At 38.4% G+C, this 22222-nt stretch overlaps 1 protein-coding gene and 2 non-coding genes across 3 annotated transcripts in view; 2 read left to right on the top strand and 1 right to left on the bottom strand.

Annotated features, from left to right (window-relative positions):
• The window catches only part of RAB2A (RAB2A, member RAS oncogene family), a 93027-nt gene extending 78942 nt beyond the window's left edge, over positions 1-14085 (top strand). Inside the window, exons 7-8 of the mRNA XM_066378999.1 lie at positions 10195-10263; positions 12779-14085. Coding sequence (XP_066235096.1) covers positions 10195-10263; positions 12779-12874 — 165 coding nt within the window. The 3' untranslated portion in view covers positions 12875-14085. The remainder of the gene's footprint in view (positions 1-10194; positions 10264-12778) is intronic.
• TRNAS-AGA (transfer RNA serine (anticodon AGA)) lies at positions 8688-8763 on the bottom strand. Its single transcript has one exon. It is a non-coding gene; the product is annotated as a tRNA-Ser (tRNA).
• LOC136401744 (U1 spliceosomal RNA) lies at positions 11325-11483 on the top strand. Its single transcript, XR_010750745.1, has one exon. It is a non-coding gene; the product is annotated as a U1 spliceosomal RNA (small nuclear RNA).
• Positions 14086-22222: the final 8137 nt, after the last annotated feature.

Raw genomic sequence — 22222 nt, 5'->3', positions numbered from 1 at the left:
ATATTTACTTCTGTAATTCCTTCCTGTTTTCTGTGTGTATTTTCCCTCTGTAAACATTTTATTTCCTTAGAGTTTTACATTACCAAAACTTAAAATATTATTATATTCCCTCTGGGACCCAAAGTTGCTTGTGGTATAAATAATGGTTAAATTTACCATTTCCCAAACATTTGTCACTTTGTCAAATATTCTCAATATCTTAGCCATTTGATGGGTTGTTTTTTCCTATATTCATCAATTTTACTTAAATATAAGATTGGAAATTTATGTGAAACAAAATATATTATAAACATCTTATTGAGTTATGCAGTTCAAACCTGTATAGTTTTCTGAACAAATGTTGCACCAATAAATTCAATATATATGATATATAGCCTGACCAGGTGGTGGTGCAGTGGTTATAGCGTCGGACTGGGACATGGAGGACCCAGGTTCAAAAGCCCAAGGTTGCTGGCTTGAGCCCAAAGGTCACTGGCTTGAAGCCCAAGGTAACTGGTTTGAGTAAGGGGTCACTCGCTCTGCTGTAGCCCCCTGGTCAAGGCACATATGAGAAAGCAATCAGTGAACAACTAAGGTGTTGCAATGAAGAATTGATGCTTCTCATCTCTCTCCCTTCCTGTCTGTCCCTCTCTCTGATTCTCTGTCTCTGTCAAGAAAAAGTGTGTGTGTGTGTGTGTGAGAGAGAGAGAGAGAGAAAGAGAAATTGAGGCAAAAGTCTGATAATTAAAAATATCTTAATACTATTGAAAAATCAGGGCTGGAAATTCCTGGCTTAGTTGTTCAAGTACTAAAGGTAGAGCCAGCTAACCCTAAGACAGATTGCAGAAACCTGCCAGGCCATCTATACTGACATCAAATAGGTGGATTTCTATGTCTGGGGAAAACTTACAACTTGGTAAGACTTTAGTAACTAAGACAACCATTATCAAGGCCCCTTGCTAAGTAAGACTTGTGTCCTGTTCAGTACTTGAAAACCTACAGACTTAATTTTCATTGAGAATAACATGTTACTTACCTTGGCTGTTTTGGCAGGGTTAAGGGTACTTTTCACTGGAAATCTGACCTGACTTTATCAGGCTGAAAGAGAGTTTAGTTTAATAAATTTTACTACTCTCTTCCACAAATTGGAAAATTTTGTTCACTACCATCAGCTTCTCCAACCTTATTTAGCCATTATCCTACAAAACTTGAGGATCATCCAAAGCGAACTAACTTAGAAAGTTACATTCATCTTCTCTACTTTTTTCTAAATTTATTTTTACCATTGGGTTGTCATGCCTATTGTGGTAGTTTCCATGCTGAGTTTCAATTTTGGATTTACATCTATCCTGTACCATATCTTTGGGTTAAAGATACTCATATTTACCTCACTATGCTCAGTCCATGCCTGCTACAAATCAAGTACTCAGTAAATGCTTGGATGGAAGAACTAAATTACTAAGGAATTAAACATATCTGTGTGTTATCTGTGACACACCATAATTATCACCAATTAAACATATCTGTGACAGAACATAGGAACAGGAAATTCGTAAATACTATAATCTCCCATACCTTTCTAATCTAGTTCTGCTCCCCCCTCCTTTATTTCCCTGGTAAAATTGATCAAGATTTGTTTAGGCTCCCTCTTTTCCTTCTTAATAAGCATTCACTGGTAATGTTAATTTTTGTAAAGGGAAGAAAGGACACAAAGAATGTCAATAATCACAAGTACTAAATACTTCTCAAGATAATTCTAGAAATCCAAAGTGATTTCTAGCTAGAAGCTTTTGAGGGATATAAGAAGTGTGCTTTTTAAAATCAGTAAAGTTAGCAGTGCCCCCCTCCTTTTTAATGGAACACAGGAAACTTGTATGAAAGAGATAAAAGTGGAACAGCTCTGCTTGTGGTTCCATGGGAAATGAGAGGGGAAGAGGAGGAAATGGTCTTCCCTCCACTGGGCTCTCCCTTCATCCCCAATAGGTGGTCCCTGCAAGATTTCTGTAATAAATAGTTTGAAAGCTACTAATTTGGATGATGTATGTATGGGTCCTCTCCCAATGAAGCTAAATCAGATAACATCAGAACATTTTAAAGTCACATAATTTAAAGGAGTTTTGTATTTAATCTGCACAATCCTGATTTGTAGTCTAATGTTCTTTCCCTAAGAATTTCCTGTCTGCATTATATTTAATTAAGTCTGAACTTAATATATTTTTTAATTGATTTTAGAGAGAAGGGAAAGGAGAGAGAAGCGTTGATTTGTTCCCCTCATTATACGGTCATTGGTTGATTCTTATATGTGCCCTGACCAGGATTGAACCCATAACCTCAGCATATCGGGATGATGCTGTAACCAACTGAGCTACCTGGCCAGGACTCAGTTTTATTCTTTAGGGCTCACTGAACACAGTACATGTTGCTAATTTACTTTTTTAATGTTTATTTTTATTTAATCAAGAATTTAATCCACTGAAGAGCACTGATCACTATTTCTCTCTTAGTCTACAGTGTTTCAGGCACATTGACATTTAGCACCTGTACCTTTTATTGTTCCTGCATGTCTTCGTATTCAGATACGATGATGAGAGCTAACATGCATTGAATACTCCATGGCAAGCACTGTTTTTGTTGTGTTACATTCATGTGTTATATTCATCCTCCCCGCAATTCTATAAAGTAAACACCATTATCCTCAGTCTACAGGGAGCTTAAGCAGTGGTTCCAAAGCAACACATCTGGTAAGTGTGTCACTGGGGTTTGAACCTAGGCAGTCTTGTTCTAGAACTGCACCCTTAACCAGTCTGCTAATCTTACACATATAATTTCATCCTACAAAAAGATTTTATTGAAAGAAAATAAAAATTAATTTTCTTATATTTATTCATATTTTGAATTTTGCTTCAGAAATAACACCTATGTGAATAATTTAGAATAGTGCCTGACCAGGCGGTGGCGCAGTGGATAGAGCATCAGACTGGGATGCGGAAGACCCAGGTTCAAGACCCCGAGGTTGCCAGTTTGAGCGCGGGCTCATCTGGCTTGAGCAAAAAGCTCGCCAGCTTGGACCCAAGGTCGCTGGCTCGAGCAAGGGGTTATTCAGTCTGCTGAAGGCCCACAGTCAAGGCACATATGAGAAAGCAATCAATGAAAAACTAAGGTGTCGCAATGCGCAATGAAAAACTAATGATTGATGCTTCTCATCTCTCCGTTCCTGTCTGTCTGTCCCTGTCTATCCCTCACTATGACACTCTGTCTCTGTAAAAAAATTAAATTAAATTAAAATTAAAAAATAAGAAAAAGTATTAAAAATAATAATTTAGAATAGTGACTGGCGCATAGTAAGTACTTAGTAACCATTGGTTGTCATTAGCTTCGGCAAATGGACACCTGTAATGTCCATAAGCATTGTTAGCAAGTGAGAAGAAAATTAAAAAGCATTCTAGTTATTTTATGTTTTCCAGTTCTAGGAGAAAACTGAAGAACCACTTACTTTACAGGGTACTTTGTCTCTAGCATCTGTTCAAGACAGTTAAATAAAATTAAGATACTTTGATTTATTTTGAATTCTAACCTAACAGACGCTGTAATTTTTATCTTTCCACCAGGTGGCAGCATGTTATATAAGGGAATAATTTAAATATTACTCTGTTGTAGGATTTTCAGTATTTTGCCTTGAAAAATGTTAAACCATAATGGAAAATAAAAGATTTTGCCTCTAGTCTCTCTCATGAGAAGACTGTGAAGTCCCCCTTAGCACATTGTCCTGCAGCCAAATCTGCCTAGTCCTGCCTTAGTCCTGCCCTGCACACATTCTTCCTAAGTCATCAGTGCTCATTAACTTCAGCAGGAGGAACTATATCCTCTTCCTTTATCTTTCATAGTACCTAGAGAAGTCCTGAGTCTGGTAAAGGACAAAAGATGTAGGCAGGATACACGTAATTTTGTGTGTTTACTGAATATATATTTAAATCCTAATGCATTTACAGTTTTTTGTTATTTAATTTGTGCTATAAAAGTCACTGAAATTTTACTTTGGTTTAGATATTATCAGGACCATTCATACAACTGTTGTTGCCAAGGGTTGAAAAATTAGTGCCTGAGGTGGAAGGCAATTAATGGCTAATGAAGGTAAAGGACTGAACATGGCAATTAATCAAAGCAGGGTAAAGGGGAAGAGCTAATGGTAAAATGAAGAGAGGCTCCTGATACTGGAGTGGAGCACTGCATGGGAACGCAAGAGGCTTGCCAGATTGTTGGATGCAAGGGACTCTGTATACTTCATAATTATGGTTCTGCCTAGATATTGTTTCACAGTGCTGATAATGCAGTCCTTTGACACAGTGTCTTTAGCAAATATTTTTCCTCTTTAACCTATTAATATTTTGATTGTGAAATGTGAAGTATATGTATATGAATATAATGTTCTTAAAGTCTGATTTATGTGTCACAAAACCTGTGATCTTTAGGTGTCATGTTTTAAAAGTATTGCCCTAACTAATGTTCTGTCTTTCCTCTTTCCCGTCCTCTCTCTCTAAAATCAATACATTAAAAACATTCTTTTCGCCCATTTGCTTCTCCACCCCCCCCCCCCTTCCTCTCTGTCTCTCTCTTCCCCTCCTGCAGCCAAGGCTCCATTGGAGCAAAGATGGCCCGGGCGCTGGGGATGGCTCCTTGGCCTCTGTCCCAGGCGCTAGAGTGGCTCTGGTCGCGGCAGAATAACGCCCCCGAGGGGTAAAGCATCGCCCCCTGGTGGGCAGAGCTTCACCCCTGGTGGGCGTGCCAGGTGGATCCCGGTCGGGCGCATGCGGGAGTCTGTCTGACTGTCTCTCCCCGTTTTCAGCTTCAGAAAAATACAAAAAAATAAATAAATAAAAACATTCTTTTAAAATAGTACATTAATGTTAAAATTTTTCTGTAGATATGCTATCAGCTTGCTCATTTTTCTGACATAAGGAATTAAGTGTTCCAGATAAATGTTGTTGTTATTATTATTATTATTATTATTAGAGTGAAAGAGATGAGAAGCATCAACTCATAGTTGTGGTACTTTAGTTTTTCATTGATTGCTTCTCATACGTACCTTGATTGCGGTGCTTCAGCTGAACCAGTGACCCCTGTGCTCAAGCTGGTTGAGCCCACACTCAAGCTAGCGACCTCGAGGTTTTGAATCTGGGTCCTCAGTGTTCTAGGTCAATGCTCTATCTGCACCACCACCAGCAGGCTATTCTAGATAGATTTTTAATTTTACCCTTGTGAAACATCAACCCTTATAAGAATAATAAAAGTTTTCCAAAACAGATTTTTTGTTTCTTACATTAAACAGCAAACACAGAACCTCTCTCCTGGAGGACTTGGACTATCTTCATTAACACTTGTCCTCAGCCATCAGGAGCTGTCTGCACAAGTCATGCCACAGCTGCTGCCGTGTGCAAGTTCCCCTAGTGCCTCTATCCCTGATGCTGCACATGCTCAGTCCCCACTTACATACACAAACACACCCATCACGTCTGCTCTTTATCCCTCCACCCCTAGAATTTGCTTCAATAGCCTTGGAAATAGAAATGATAAAACTGGTTAAAATTCTGTCTAAAATTAGAAGGAATTTCAAGTTAAGGCTGTCCTATTAAAGCATGAGCATTTAATGTGAAGCTTTTGTAGTATCTATTTAGTTAACTTGCTAATTTTCTCTTTTTTCTGTGTTCTAGAGGTATTTCAGAATGTTACCTCTCTATCTTGAAAAATACATATATGGGGATTGAATTTTAATGACTAGAGTGAAAAGAGAAATTAAAGAAAATTTTGTCCATTTTCTATAACAGATATGTATCTCTTGTCTTTCTTGGTTCTTGAGATGCTTTGCAGCTTTAGTGAACAGATATTGTCTGTGACACTCAAGGCTCTTAGAAGTTTCATTTGATCTCTAATAAGCCTTAATGTTTATTATATTTGGGAACTGGATAATTTCAATTTATAGCTACTCTCTTTTAAAACAAGTATACTCAGGCCCTGGCCAGTTGGCTCAGTGGTGGAGTGTCGGCCTGGAGTGCAGAAGTCCCGGGTTCGATTCCCGGCGAGGGCACACAGGAGAAGCGCCCATCTGCTTCTCCACCCCTCCCCCTCTCCTTCCTCTCTGTCTCTCCCCCTCCTGCAGCCGAGGCTCCATTGGAGCAAAGATGGCCTGGGCGCTGGGGATGGCTCCTTGGCCTCTGCCCCAGGCGCTAGAGTGGCTCTGGTCGCAACAGAGCTACGCCCCGGAGGGGCAGAGCATCGCCCCCTGGTGGGCAGAGCGTCGCCCCTGGTGGGCGTGCCAGGTGGATCCTGGTCGGGCGCATGCGGGAGTCTGTCTGACTGTCTCCCTGTTTCCAGCTTCGGAAAAAAATACAAAAAAATAAAAAATAAAAAATAACCAGGTATACTCATGTCAGCATTTGTCACATTGAATTTTAAACTCTAAGGACTCATTAAAATTGATCACTAATTAATCACTTAATAATATTAAGTATGCCTGTCCTGTGGTGGCACAGTGGATAAAGTGTCTACTGGGAACACTGAGATAGCCGGTTCAAAACCCTAGACTTGCCTGGTCAGGCACATATTGGAGTTGATGCTTCCTGTTCCTCCCCCCTTCTCTGTCTCTCTCTTTTCTCTAAAATGAATAAATAAATCTTTAAATATAATAGTATTAAATGTTTTTGCTATGATGTAGATAAAATAATCTGTATAGCATCTTCTCTATAATAAGTACTACTTGGGTAATAAAAGTAGTGACTTGGAAAATGTTATCTAGCATAGCTTTCTTAAGCCAGTTTCTAAAGTGATTTATCAACAAATGAGTAAAATAATTTTTTTTACATAAATTGGCACATTTATAATGACTTTTATAACAAATATTCATTTATATGAAGTTTGAACTCACTTATGGGACCTTGTAGTTCTGTGTAACATTGTAATGAAATGTACACGTGGGCTCCCTTATAAGAAATTCCAACCCTGTGAATTTGTTGGCTTCAGTATTTAGTTAGCCTCCTTTCTGAAGCCATCATTATAATTGACATGTTATTGGAAATAAAGTTTTTCTTTATCAGGATAACTTTGATTTTGAGGAATGTAAATCAATTCATAGTTGGCTGAAAACCAGTTTCTCCTTCACTTTAACTCTAGTGCCCATATGAAAAGCACACTCACTTCCAAAGTGCCATATGAATCTGCAGTGATGAATTCTCATTATTTTGCTGCAGATTGTCATGACCCTCTCTGATGATTCAATCAGCCACTTAGAGTTTATGCATATTCATATCTCTGTGCTCCTGCCACTGTCGTTCACATCTCCCTTACTGACTTGTGTGTTCTTGGTGCAGTAATTGAGCTCCAGTAGATTGATTACTCTGGAGAGCTGTAAGGCCTTTAAAGGTGAAAACATATCAGTCCTGTTAATTAGGAAACAAAAGCTCTGGTGGCAAGTTCAGCAATCAGATATTTCCAGTGTAGAAAAGATGAAAGATATGATTTGTTCCTCTCCATGAACCCTAGTTTACTTTTCAAATTTTGAAATAAGTCTATATCAGTGCTAGTAAAGAATAGATTTCTTGATGAATTTTCATAGAATGCTAATTAAAGAGGACCTGATTTATTAATACTATTTTTTGTGATCTCAAATCTGCTAATTTAGAAACACCTTCTGTGGCATTGGCAGTATTTGCATAAAGTATTTTAATACTTTGTATAACCATAGAATGTTTGTGGGTTAATTTTGGTATTTAGAGGTTTAATTTTGTTACAGTGTTCTAACACTAATTTTTTTGTCAATGCAGTAGCATGCTGTATGGGGAAGAGGTGAAACTTTATTCAACATGGCATAGAAGTTGAGCTGTCTTTTTATCTCCTTATCATAAGCATCCTTTAATTTTCCCCTCTTAAACTGTGTAATAAGTAGTACCTTGTCCTGGCAAAAAAGGATTTTGTGTGAAACAGTAACCTCCAGAAGTAAGCTAGTTTCAACATGGAAGGTATTGCAGTTTATGTCGTTGACATGTTTTTCTCATGTATGCTATTCTCACACTATTGTATCCCCTGCTCCCCATCATTTTTCTTTTGAGATCTAATTCACATACCAAAAATTTCAGTCTTTTAAAAGGTACAATTTAGTGGATTTCAGTATATTCACAAAGTTGTGCAACCATTACCGCTAATTACAGAACATTTTCATCACCCCAAACAGAAACCCCCTACTCATTAGTCACTGTGCAGTCAGTCCCCCTGTCTTCATAACCCCTGATAGCCAGTAGTCTATGTTTCTCTCTTTGAATATTTCATATAAATGGAGTCGTACTAATGTGGTCTTTTATGCCTATTTTTACTTGGCATAATGTTTTTTGTTTTGTTTTTTTTTAATTTTTTGCATTTTTCTGAAGCTGGAAACAGGGAGAGACAGTCAGACAGACTCCCGCATGCGCCCGACCGGGATCCACCCGGCACACCCACCATGGGGCGACGCTCTGCCCACCAGGGGGCGATGCTCTGCCCATCCTGGGCGTCGCCATATTGCTACCAGAGCCGCTCTAGCGCCTGGGGCAGAGGCCACAGAGCCATCCCCAGCGCCCGGGCAGTCTTTGCTCCAATGGAGCCTTGGCTGCGGGAGGGGAAGAGAGAGACAGAGAGGAAGGCGCGGCGGAGGGGTGGAGAAGCAAATGGGCGCTTCTCCTGTGTGCCCTGGCCGGGAATCGAACCCGGGTCCTCCGCACTCTAGGCCGACGCTCTACCGCTGAGCCAACCGGCCAGGGCGGCATAATGTTTTTAAGCTTTACTCATATTTAGCATAAATCAGTGTTTCATTTTTTTTGTGGCTTAATAAAGTTCCATTATAAAGTGATACCACATTTTGGTTTTCATTCATCAGTGAAAACATTTGTGCTGTTTTCACTTTTTGGCTATTGCTGCTAATATATTAATGAACATTCACATATGTTGTTGCTCTGTTCTTGATCTTAGTGGGAAAGTTTTTAGTGTTCATCAGTGGGTATGGTGTTAGCTATGGGTTTTTCTTAGATGCTTGTTGATCAGGTTGAGGAAGTTCCTTACTAGTCCTATTTTGTTGAATGTTTCTATCATGAAAGTTTGTTGGATTTTGTCAAATGCCATTTCTCTATCTATTGAAATGATTATGTGATTTTTGTTATTCTATTACTATGGTATAATTACACTGGTTAATTTTGTTGTGTTGAACTTTATGATATTCTGTAGAGCTTTTTATATACAGCTAGTGCTCAACTTACTACCACGATTGGTTCCGACAGACCGGTCGTAACACGATTTGGTTGTAAGTTGAGTAGGCTATATGTCCAGTACTGTGAAATGATGTTATAAAAATCTTTAAGTAATATTTTATCATAATTCTCTTTCATTGTTATATATCATAATTTTCTTTGTTCATTTTATGCCATTTGTATCATCTCTACACCATTTTGTTTCTTATTTTTACATTCGTCAGGTTTAAGTAAAACACTGCATTACCAGTACAACTGATTTAATTTTTTTTTTTTTTTTTTTTACAAAGACAGAGAGTCAGAGAGAGGGATAGACAAGGACAGACAGACAGGAACGGAGAGATGAGAAGCATCAATCATTAGTTTTTCGTTGCACGTTGTGACACCTTAGTTGTTCATTGATTGCTTTCTCATATGTGCCTTGACCGTGGGGCTACAGCAGACCAAGTAACCCCTTGCTTGAGCCAGCGACCTTGGGTCCAAGCTTGTGAGCTTTGCTCAAACCAGATGAGCCCGCGCTCAAGCTGGCGACCTCGGGGTCTCGAACCTGGGTCCTCAGCATCCCAGTCCGATGCTCTATCCACTGCGCCACCGCCTGGTCAGGCTGATTTAATATTTGCAAAGACAATTTCCTCTTGGTAGACATCTTGGGAGGGGTTTGATGAAAAATATCCAAAACACAAATTGCTGTACCTAGTCTGGGATAACAGTTGATAACAGTCTGGTGCATGCGGAGATGGTAGTGCTGCTGGAAGCTGGTCCTCACTGTTGTACGCCCAGCTGGGCAACGCTTGCGCTGCCAGACGCGGAGCAGTCGTGGCTAGCGATTGTGGTCATAAAGTCAAATGGTCGTAAGTTGCATAGGTCATATATCAATCAATATTTGTAATGTCCTTTTGCTATTGTGGTTTTAAATAATTTGAACTAATTTCTCTATCTTATATTTCAGGCATTTATTAATACAGCAAAAGAAATTTATGAAAAAATCCAAGAAGGAGTCTTTGACATTAATAATGAGGTATATACACAAGTAAAATTTATTGGCTAATATTTGCAAATAAAATTTATTTGCTAATATTTGGGTTTTATGCTTTTATGAAATATTTTAAATTTTATTTTTCAGTTACAATTTACTGTTATTTTTTATGGTTTTAGATGTATAGCATCATGATTAGACAATCATATACTTCAATTAATTTGGAGCTTAATTACTAAGATTTATGGTTTTATATTTTTTAAACCATAAAATGAATATGTGATATCAGTTATACAAGGGTCGGCAAACTCATTAGTCAACAGAGCCAAATATCAACAGTACAACGATTGAAATTTCTTTTGAGAACCCAATTTTTTAAACTTAAACTATATAGGTAGGTACATTGTTACTAACTTAATTGGGGTACTCCTAAGCTGGCCCTTGCACCCACACTCAAAGGGCCAAAGAGCCGCATGTGCCTTGCGAGCCGTGGTTTGCTGACCACTGAGTTAACACATTAGTTAATAATCATCTAACTGAAAATTTGTTGGATGCTGTATAATAGTTAAATGTTTATGTTCTAGTATAGCATCACTTTATATGTGCAAATGGATTAAAATGAGTGACTCTATCCATTTATTGTAAGCAATGCAAAATAATATAAATCCTCCAAAGAGAGAAGAAAATTCACTTTCATCCACATGTCCATATCTGCTTTGGGGAATAATTTTCTAGTTGTATAAATGCGTATACTGTCTCACTAATAAGATACTCTCCCCGTAGTCAGTATGAAAGTGGGAAATGCCCAATTTGGAAATTACTCCCAGTGTAGCATAGCACTTTTAGGAAGCTAAATTATAGGTATAATTGGCAGTTAGCACCGGTTTATTTTTTTTGTTTTTGATTTTGTTTTTGTAAAATTATTTTGAGCAGTTTTGATCAACATGGTTAGCATAAAATGGAAAGCTCTGAAGCATGTAATTCAGAGTGTCTACCAATCAGTGGTCATCATTTTGACCTAAATTCCCACTGTGTGGACACAGCATATTATTTACTGTTACATAAACATTTTTGCCATTGTATGTTAAGAATTTTTGTTTCTAATACTTGTCAGGGGAGACACCATGATCAGGAAGGTGGTTTTCCCAGGGCAAGCTTTATCCATTGAACTCTGGATGTGCTGACCCTTGCAATTTCCCCAAGTGTGGAAAATTCAACTGCATAATTTGTGGGAGTGGGGAACTGCGGTTGTGCTCTCCACTACTTTAAAAAAAAAAACACTTTTTGCTTCTAAGGGAAAAACTTATTTCTCCCCCAGTTGCAGTTAGGAAAGCATTGTGTTAGGAAGCCATTGTATGTATGCATCTTGACCTGTACATAAATGAGATTCTTCATTACTGGTCTCAGTAGTCTTTGCTAAAACTAAACTATAATTTCCTAAGTTTTCCAGAAAGTGCTTGTTTTTCTCATTTATTTTAATTTGGAGTATTACGGTTTCTAAATCCTATCTTCTAGGCTAATATGGCAGCAGATCTTAATTTAAAGACGACACCATTCAGAGATGAATGCCACATAAACTGAACAGTAATTGGGCCTCTGTGTAAAAGCACATGTTCATTGTTTCTGTCTGGTTTCATATAGTAGCTGACTGCTGTACTGTGCCTGGTGCAGCTTTGATTGTAATGTACTGTCAGGAGCTAACAGGCCGTGCGATTTATTTGGCCTAATGCCAAGTGTGACTCCTTGATTCCTCAAGAAGTTGCTACCAGCCTAGAGGGGGCAAAACCAATGAGCCATAGGGCATGCTTTTTATTAAAGAGGAGTCAAAAGAGCGAAAAGAAACCACATCAGCTGCTGTCAATACTGAACTAGTGCCAGAAACCCCAAGGCTACTACTGTTGCAGAACAACTGCCAAGCACTATAAATCTGAGATTTACTGTGACGTAAAGTTTCCTTAAGAGCTTAATTTCTGAAGCTACTGTATTACTTTTCTCAAAGTGTTGTATTTTTAGGTAAAATCCACTTGAGGGAGTGAGGGTTAAGACATAAGTGTGAGTTTGATGAATGAAAGAACTGCTCTGTGTGTGGGTTCTTGGCAAGCTGCCATGTCTTTGGGGATCATAGAAATTATTGATGACACAGAACACTCATATGCCCTTAGTCTGTACAGCTGATTCAACATGGAAGAGAAATGCTGTCTAGAGAAAAGATTTGACATTGTATTAGAGCAGCATAGGCTTTACATATTTTTATCCTTCAAAGATGACTTGCAGTAATTGTTTTAAACATTTTCTCTATTGTGAGAATTCCCTGAAAAGCAGCACTATCCAGTTTCTGTGTACCCGGTTCCTGATGGGCTAAAGAATTATTTTCAGAAATATTTCCACAATACTGTTTCTAAACAGAAGAAATATCCTCTAGAAGAGATTGTTTTGATTGTTGCAAAAAATCTCCTTAATGTTTTTCTGAGTTGTTTGGTAAAATTGTATCATTAAGAATTAAATAGATTTTTATTGGATCCAGTTACATTTGTAATCCTTTTGTCTTTTATTTCAGGCAAATGGCATTAAAATTGGCCCTCAGCATGCTGCTACCAATGCCACACATGCAGGCAATCAGGGAGGACAGCAGGCGGGGGGAGGCTGCTGTTGAGTGTTTTTACTGTCTCGCTACCCAAATGGGGCCTCCTCACTATTTCATTCACCCTCTCTTGCTCAGCTGAGACATGAAACTATTCAAAATGGCTTTATGTCGCAGAAGACTTTAATCTTTTAAATTCTTGTATAACTTTGAATAAATGGTTAATGTTCACTTAAAAAGACAGATTTTGGAGATTGTATTCATATCTATTTGCATTTGATTTCTAGGTCAATTGATGTGATTATTTTTGTTAAATGTTGTCTTGTGCCCTTACCTAGAACTGAATTGTATTAAACACTACAGAGTCATCTTGAGTATTTTAAATTGGTTTGTGTAGTTAGGTTTCCCAACACCAAACAATGTTTAATATTAATAGAACTGTCCTCAAAAAGTTTGTCAATTTCCAAGGCTATAAGGAAAAACAGAAGGATTCTTTTAATTCTGTATTTATCATTTACTTACTGTGTATATAGTTTAATAACCTGCTTGGGTGTAATTTGCCAAGCTTGAATTCATTAATGCATTTGCATAAATTCTGAACTGTTTAGAGCTTAAAGCTACCGAAGCATTGTTAGGAATTGCTTGGACACTGAATTTTAAACTTTTTGACATTGTTAGCAAGCATGTTCATCTTTTCTTGTCACTAGTCCAAGAAAAATATGCTTAATGTACATTATAAAGGCTATGTATATGTTAACCTCTTTTAATGCTAAAAGTTTGCTCTTTGTCCATGATTTCTTTAAGACCTCTTCAGAAAAGGATTTGTTTGCCTTAATGAATACTGCTGGGTAGGAACAGTGTAATGAGGGAAATGGGTGGAAGCAAGAACTCCATACAACCTAAGTGACTCTAAGAAGAAGGAATGTCCACGTTGAGGTGGCACGTGATGAGGATTTTAATTTTTCCTTAAACACACTAATTTTTCTTTTATTCACATGATTTCTAAGTATATTTTTCATGCAGGACAGTTTTTCAACGTTGATGTACAGTGACTATGTAAAATTTTTCTTTCTGTGGTAACCTAGAATCTTTAAAATATGGTAAGCATCTTGTCTATTTTGAAGAGGATATGACCATAAATCTGCCAGATGGAAGACCCTGTTAAAAAGTAGAAAAGCTTTAGTAATTTACTCATTGTGGTGGGTTTATCCTTTATTTTCTTTTTTTCCTTGGTCTATACTGAAATTGTTATAGCAGTGCAAAATAAAATCCTATGTATAAAAGTGTTCTTTTTTTTATTATAACCACATTTTTTTAATGTATTTTTCTAGCCCATCCACAGTTTTTACATGTATCTAAGCATATTTTTTAAAATAGTCCTTTTAATGTTTAATGTCCTTTTTAAAAATTTTTCTAAAATGTGATGAAACTCTTTACAGTATTGAAGTTCTTTTTGTTATTGATGTAATCATTATTTTCTTCTCAAACAGCACAAAAGCACATTTAAACTATAAGAAAGCTTTATAAAGAATTTCTTAGTGTGAAACTAATACTTTCAATCACTTAGGTCTTCAACCTTCGTAGGCCTTCCCTGGGTGTTCAGCAATATTCTTTTAAGCTTTAACATTACTCTTATGGAAAGTCACCTATCTTTGTTTTAACTGGGTCCTGGAGGACCGAGGGAAAGGTGAGCAGAAATAGAGATTCTTGAGTATTTTTATTGTAAAATATTTTTTCTTAAAGTGGTCATACCAAAATCATTGATTGTACCATTAACTCTTTTTATAATGGGTGGGTAGGAAAAGTTATACTCTCTACCAAGAAGAGGATGATTGCTTAGATATTATATTTAAACTACTGTTAGCTTTTCCAGAAGTTTAATGTATTTCTTTTCCATGCTGTCTAGCCTAATTCTTTTATAAATCAAGTATAAGAAGAGCAACTAATGATTAAAATAAAACAAGAAAAACCAGCAGATGTACTTAATACCCTAAAAACAGATGGAGCATTAAAATACAGCTCTACTACAGCAACCTTAACTAGCCTTCATCCTGGGCAGCAGGGGTGAGGAGTGAATGGACTCCTCTCTAGTTCATCACCACTTTCTCTACAAATCTCTTCTCACATCAGCCAACAAAGCAGTGTTCCTTTCTGCTTTCTACTCTTTGCTCATTTTATTATTGGTATCACAAATAATGTAATAGTGGCACCTGTAATTGAATCTTTAATACTGTAATTGAGTCTTTAATCTTTGGTTAATTTTTGTGGCATCGTATGGACACGTTTTAAGAGCTAGAAGATCAGTCACTAAGAAATAAATGCAACTTTTAATGTCTCAACATGTACCATTCCAAAGTTGTAATCTTCATAAAGATAGTGATGCTATTTGTCTTCTGGATTAAAGACGGCTGAATGGAGGGCAGATTTTTGAAAGAGTAGCATATAATTAATTATACAATTCAACAATACAGGGTAGGGTAAAAGTAGGCTTATGGTTTTGTGTACACAATGAAGTTTCTTCTTATACTGTTATTTATTAATTATGGTATTATTTTCTATTCAAATAACTATAAGCCTAATTTTTCACCACCCTGTGTATGGAAACTGAACTGAATTGTTATACAAATTTTTAAAATACATAATTAGGCCCTGGCCAAGTAGCCCAGTTGGTTAGAACATTATCCAATACGCCAACGTTGTGAGTTCAGTCCCTGGTAAGGGCACATACAAGAATTAATCAGTGAATGCTTGGATGAGTGGAACAATAAATTGATGTTTCTCTCTCTCTCTTTCTCTCTAAAATCATTCAATAAATACAATTTTTATGTTTATTTGCCAAAAAATACACTATTAACAGGAAAATTGTCTCTTCTAATAGAGTAGGAATGAATGTAAATGATACTAAAATGTGTGTAATCAACCAAAAAGTAATTTATGTCTGGCTTTGGAACATTAAGTATTGGTTTTCTCAAAGGTAGTGAAGCAAAAAAAAAAAAAGTGAAGCCCCATTTGAGCTCAGTGATAACATTGGCAGGACAGTGTTTGAATATATGAGCTAAAAAGAAATACAAGAAAACCATAATGAAAAAAGATAACCCTGTTTTATAAGACTTGGCTATACAAACAAACAAACTCAGCATATTGACCTGTGTTTCTTAGCGTTTACATGTGCTTTGGTGTTCAAATGAAAATAGAACCAAACTTGCAGTAGAGTGTCTCATATTGCATTGGTATATACTCGTATAATGGTAGGCACATACTTAGTTGAAGTCCTAATGGGAAACTTAAAGTGCCAGTTCATATATTCAATGTTCATTATTTGAATAGTCCTGAGGCCAACTATTAAAAATTGAAGGACAAAGGACCAAGAACCTTATAGAAAAAAATGGGAAAAGATAGTCAATTCACCACCAAAAAAAAGATATAAAATGTCCCTAAAATATTTTTTTTTAATTCAAACATGGTTGGAGAAATGCAAATTAAAACATACTATTTCTCATCTATGAGAATAGGAGAAACGTAAAAAAAGGATGACAGTACATTCCGTTGGTGAAACACTAATGTTGTTGGTGGAAGTGCAAATGAGAACTGCCTGTCTGGATAAAAACTCAGCAGTACTTAATAAAACCAAAATATACTTTCACCTGTTGTCAGCCATCCCACTTGTAGGAAAGTAGCAATGCAAAGGCATTTATGCACAAGGTTACTCATTGCAGCATTGGTTGTCATTGCAAAATACTGGAAATGACATAAAGTCTATACATAGGAGCACTATTATGAAATAAACTAGTACATCTACACAGTGGAGTCCTTAACAGCTGTAAAAAGTACAAGGAAGAGTTCTATGAACTGGCACATTTTCCAGGATATACTGTTGAGAAAAATCAAGTGCAAGAGGATCTACAGATTACCACCTTTCGTGTAATAAAGAAGGCAATATAAGAATATGTATCTACTTGTCTGTGCAAAAGAGGAAGAATTAAACTAGAAACTAGTGAGGTGAGTTACCTACAGAGTGGGTGGGTACAGGGTAGGAAGTGATTAGGAATGGAGTATTTTAAATGAGTGACACCTCTCATATTTTTGTTTACCTCTGACTCAGAACTATAATAATATTCCAAAATATAAAATCAACCATGTTGTGCAGGGAACTCAACCTACAAACTAATGAATGAACCGCCTATATTCCAAATGAGTGACATTACCACACTGGATGAGGATATGAAAGAAAACCAGCATACGACCAGCAACTTTGGAAAACAGGATTTTGACTAAATACTATAAGGTTAAAGATAACGTGAACTATCCACAAAGTGTAGGGGGCTGGATTAGCAATTCTAAAAATACCTTTTCATATTAAGATTGAGCAAATATATTGTGGATAATGAAAGCAGAGGTTCTCATTGAGAAAGGACTTAAAAATAAAAGTTGGGAAAGGCACAAATAAACTGTGGTGTTGGGTTGGAATTGGAGATGTTAGCAACTCATGGTTCTGTGAACAGATGTGTAGAGAAATATAAATGAGTGTGTGAGTATACATATATCTATTTCCTAGCTTTGTCTGCAGTTGTGACCAAAGATACCTCAGTAGTAATGAGCAGACCTAGTGCTTAAATATTGATCTCTACCATTCTCTTGTGAGAGAAACTAGGGCTCCTTGGAGAGATGGTTGTTTCTGTGGTGGGGCAGTGAAATTAGAAAATGAGTTTGGAACATCTTATGATGCCAAAAAAGTAAGTAAGTACTCATAAAATGAGGGGAGTAAGCGTATGTCAAAGGACGACATGTTGCTTCCAATGGCCAAGTTTGGGACAATCTGAAAAAATAACTGATGCTAGTAACAAATTATAAGCCCTGGAGTCAAATATCCATGATATAAATGATTGAAGTAAATAAATGGGGAAGTGGGACAGCTTTTCCTTACAGAATACCAATTAGTAGAGACAGAAGGCATGGTATAAGCAGAAAATCATCGAACAACACAAGAATTGTTAAAAGAGGAATTGTTGGAGAATACTAAATGTAGCGGGCAAAACATGGCAAGATAATTTGCAGTCTCAGTATCTCCACAAGATACTACTACACATGGAAAAGTATTAACTTGATAGTTAACAACACCACCCTCATTAAGTGATCAAAAAGATTTGAGGACATTATGTTCCAACTGATGGGATACACAGGAGGAGCACAATTCTGTGGGATTCTTGCCAAAATACATAGCCTCAACTAGTCATTAGGAAACCTCAGACAATCCCAACTAAGAAACATCCTGGAAAGTGTCAGTGCTCTTCAAAAATATCAAGGTCATACAAGATGAATGAGGAACTGTCATACTTTGGAGAGAAGGAGGCATGACTAAATGCAATGTGGGATGCTGGATGGATCCTGGAGGAGGGTTTTTTTTGTTTGTTTTTGTTTTTGTGGTTTTTTTTGTTTGTTTTTTTTTTTCTTTTTTCATTTTTCTGAAGCTTGGAAACAGGGAGAGACAGTCAGACTCCCGCATGCGCCCGACCGGGATCCACCCGGCACGCCCACCAGGGGCGACGCTCTGCCCACCAGGGGGCGATGCTCTGCCCATCCTGGGCGTTGCCATGTTGCGACCAGAGCCACTCTAGCGCCTGAGGTATAGGCCACAGAGCCATCCCCAGCGCCCGGGCCATCTTTGCTCCAATGGAGCCTTGGCTGCGGGAGGGGAAGAGAGAGACAGAGAGGAAAGCGCGGCGGAGGGGTGGAGAAGCAAATGGGCACTTCTCCTGTGTGCCCTGGCCGGGAATCGAACCCGGGTCCTCCGCACGCTAGGCTGACGCTCTACCGCTGAGCCAACCGGCCAGGGCGTGTTTGTTTTTTTTAACAGAGAGAGGGACAGATAGGGACAGACAGGCAGGAACAAAGAGGTGAGAAGCATCAATCATCAGTTTTTTGTTGTGACACCTTAGTTGTTCATTGATTGCTTTCTCATATGTGCCTTGACCGTGGGCCTTCAGCAGACCGAGTAACCCCTTGCTCAAGCCAGTGACCTTGGGTCCAAACTGGTGAGCTTGGCTCAAACCAGATGAGCCCGCGCTCAAACTGGCATGGCAACCTCAGGGTCTCAAACCTGGGTCCTCCGCATCCCAGTTCGATACTCTATCCACTGCACCACCGTCCGGTCAGGCCAGAGGAGGGCCTTGATGAAGGAGGGGCACACAGGGCTTCTCTGGTGAGAGAGGGGGGTTACATGGGTAGTTCCTTTATAATATATGCATATGTTTTATGTACTTTCTTGTAAATACGAAAATAACAATTTTGTCTCCTTTAAACAAAACTGCTGCCTTATGACTTGCCCTCAGAACTTAAATGTGTGAAGTTTACTTTATCCCCTTGTTAATGGGTTGAATTGTATCTGCCCCGCCCCAAATATGCTGATATCCTAACCCCCAGTACCTCTGAAATTGTACCTATTTGGAAATAGGATTGTTGCAGATGTAAGTAGTTAAGATAAAGTCCTACTGATGCCCTTCTAAGAAGAGGGCCATGTGAAGACACAAACACAGGGAGGCCATGGGACAACAAGGTCAGAGACTGACATTATGCAGCCTCAAACCGAGGGACACCAAAGATTGCCAGCAAACCACCAAGAGGTTGGATGAAGCAGACCAATTCCCCTACCGGCTGCAGAGAGTGCTGCCATCTTTTTCTTTTTTTTTTAAGATTTTATTTATTCAATTTTCAGAGAGAGAGAGAAAGGGGAGGAGCAGGGAGCATCAACTCCCATATGTGCCTTGACCAGGCAAGCCCAGGGTATTGAACAGTCGACCTCAGCGTTCCAGGTCAACGCTTTATCCCACTGCGCCACCACAGGTCAGGCAGAGTGCTAACATCTTGACTGCAAACTTCTAGCCTCTAGAACTGAAAGAGTAAGTTTGTTGTGTTAAGCCACTCAATTTGTGGCACTTTGTTACAATCGCCTAGAAAATGAATACATCCCTTATATCTCCCAAATGAAAATCTTTTTTGATAGGTTGTACCTTCAGTGAAAGGGTATGTTGAAGCCGTGGAGTTAAGGGAAGGTAACAGCTGCTTCACAGCTCGGCACATGTAGCACAAGGCTAGTTGTCTGGAGAGAAGCAACATTAATATCTAGGAATTTTATTTTTCCTGCCTCAGAATAATTTATACATTACGGTGCTGTTCAGAATACAGTGGTACCTTGAGATACGAGCAGACCAACATACAAATTTTTAAAGATATGAGCTGCGACTCAGTCTGTATTTTTGTTCAAGATCCAAGCAAAATTCCGAGATACGAATCGTGATTTGGGAAGCTGCCGCTAGTTGGCGCACAGGTCCAGTATCGGCTGCACAACACCAGCATCTAGTTCTTTCTCACGTGTTACCTGCAGAATCAAGTCGAATCTCGTGCACTGTACTCGTTCTTGCACCATCATTGCATTTTTTACTAACTTTTTGTGTGTGCTATCATGGGGCTGAAGAAAGTGAGTGTAAAGGACAGTGGTGAGAAGAAGAAGAGAATGATGTTGATAGAAGTAAAGCAAGAAATAATAGAAAAACATGAGCGTGATGTACGAGTGATTGAACTGGCAAGACTGTACGACTGCAAATACATCTACAATTTGTACCATCCTTAAACAAAAGGATACCATCAAAAGTGCAAATCCAGCAAAAGGACCTATAATTTTGTCCCAATTGAGGACAAATATCCATGAAGAAATAGAGAAGCTTCTGCTGGTGTGGGTGAAAGAAAGAGCTGGCAGGAGATACAGTGACGGAGACTGTAATATGTGAAAAGGCACGTATTATTTATGGCGACTTGAAGAAGAAAGAACCATCAACCTCAAAAGAGGCAGCAGAAGATACGTTTAAGGCAAATCAAGGCTGGTTTGAAAATTTCAAGAAGAGATCTGGCATCCGCTAGGTTATAAAGGCATGGTGAAACTGCAACTGCTGATGTTAAGGCAGCTGAGGAGTACATTGCACATTTTGCTGCACTTATCGCAAAGGAAGGCTACATCCCCCAACAAGTGTTCAACTGTGATGAAACAGGATTGTTTTGGAAAAAAATGCCCTGGAGGACTTTCATCACCGCAGAGGAGAAGAAGCTGCCAGGCCATAAACCCATGAAGGACCATCTGACCCTTGCATTGTGTGCAAATGCTAGCAGTGACTGTAAAGGAAAGCTACTACTGTTAGTGTATCATTCTGAAAATCCTCGAGCCTTTAAGATTCACAAGATTCTTAACTGCAGGTTATGTGGCACACCAATGCTAAGGCATAGGTTACATGGCAGTTTTTTATTGAATGAGTAAATCTCGTCTTTGGTCCTCCAGTGAAGAAATATCTTCAAGAAAATAAACTCCCAATGAAAGCATTACTAATCCTTGAAAATGCTCCAGCCCACCCACCTGGTCTTGAAGATGACATTCTCAATGAGTTCAAATTCGTGAAAGTCCTCTACCTCCCACCCAACACGACTTCAATCTTGCAACCTATGGATCAGCAGGTCATTTCTAACTTTAAAAAGCTTTACACAAAGCACTTGTTCCGCCGCTGCTTTGAGGTGACTGAGAATACAAATCTAACCCTTCGAGAGTTTTGGAAAGATCATTACAACATCATGATATATTTACACATTATTGACTTGGCATGCCAAGAGGTTACAAGAAGAACCTTGAACTCGGCATGGAAAAAGTTATGGCCTGATATTGTTGCAGACAGGGACTTCAAAGGTTTCAAACTAGAGACCGAGACTGAGGTAGAAGTGTTGGAGGAGAATGTGTCCCTCAGAAAGTCAATGGGTCTGGAGGTAGATGAGGGTGATGTAAACGAGCTCGTTGAGGAACATGAGGAGGAACTCTCAACTGAGGAGTTGAAGGAGCTACAGATGATGCAACATATGGAGCTTCTGCAAGAGATTAGTAGTGAGGAGGAGGTAGAGTTGGAGGAAGTGATTTCTACAAGTGAAATTAAAGACATGCAGGCAATGTGGGAGAAGCTTTCAAGTTTCATTGAAAAGAAACACCCAGAAAATGTTTCAACTGGTCGTGCTTCAGCACTTTTTAATGACAGTTGTTTGTCACATTTCCGTAACATTTTAAAGGGCAGACAAAGCAAACCTCTTTGGATAGATTTTTACTCAAAAGTCCTGCAAGTGAAAGTGCCGATAGTGCAGCCCAAAAGGCAAAAACAGGTGATGAGTAAATGAAAAATAAGTAATGTTAAGCTTAGGTTAAGTTTAAAGTTAAGAAAGTGCATTTTTTTTACAATTAAGTTTTTGTGGTTTCATTTTAAGTAAAGAAAGTGCAATTTTAGTTTTGTTTAAAGAAAATGCAGTTTTACTTTACATTTTGTGTTAAGAAAGTGCAGTTTTAGTTTACAGTGCCTGCATCCCTTCCTCCCTCCCTTCCTTCTCTGCCATTCACCT

This window comes from Saccopteryx leptura, chromosome 3, assembly GCF_036850995.1.
Source record: "Saccopteryx leptura isolate mSacLep1 chromosome 3, mSacLep1_pri_phased_curated, whole genome shotgun sequence".
NCBI lineage: Eukaryota > Metazoa > Chordata > Mammalia > Chiroptera > Emballonuridae > Saccopteryx > Saccopteryx leptura.
The sequence above is the reverse complement of the archived record's forward strand: the minus strand, read 5'-3'. Positions and strand labels throughout refer to the sequence as shown.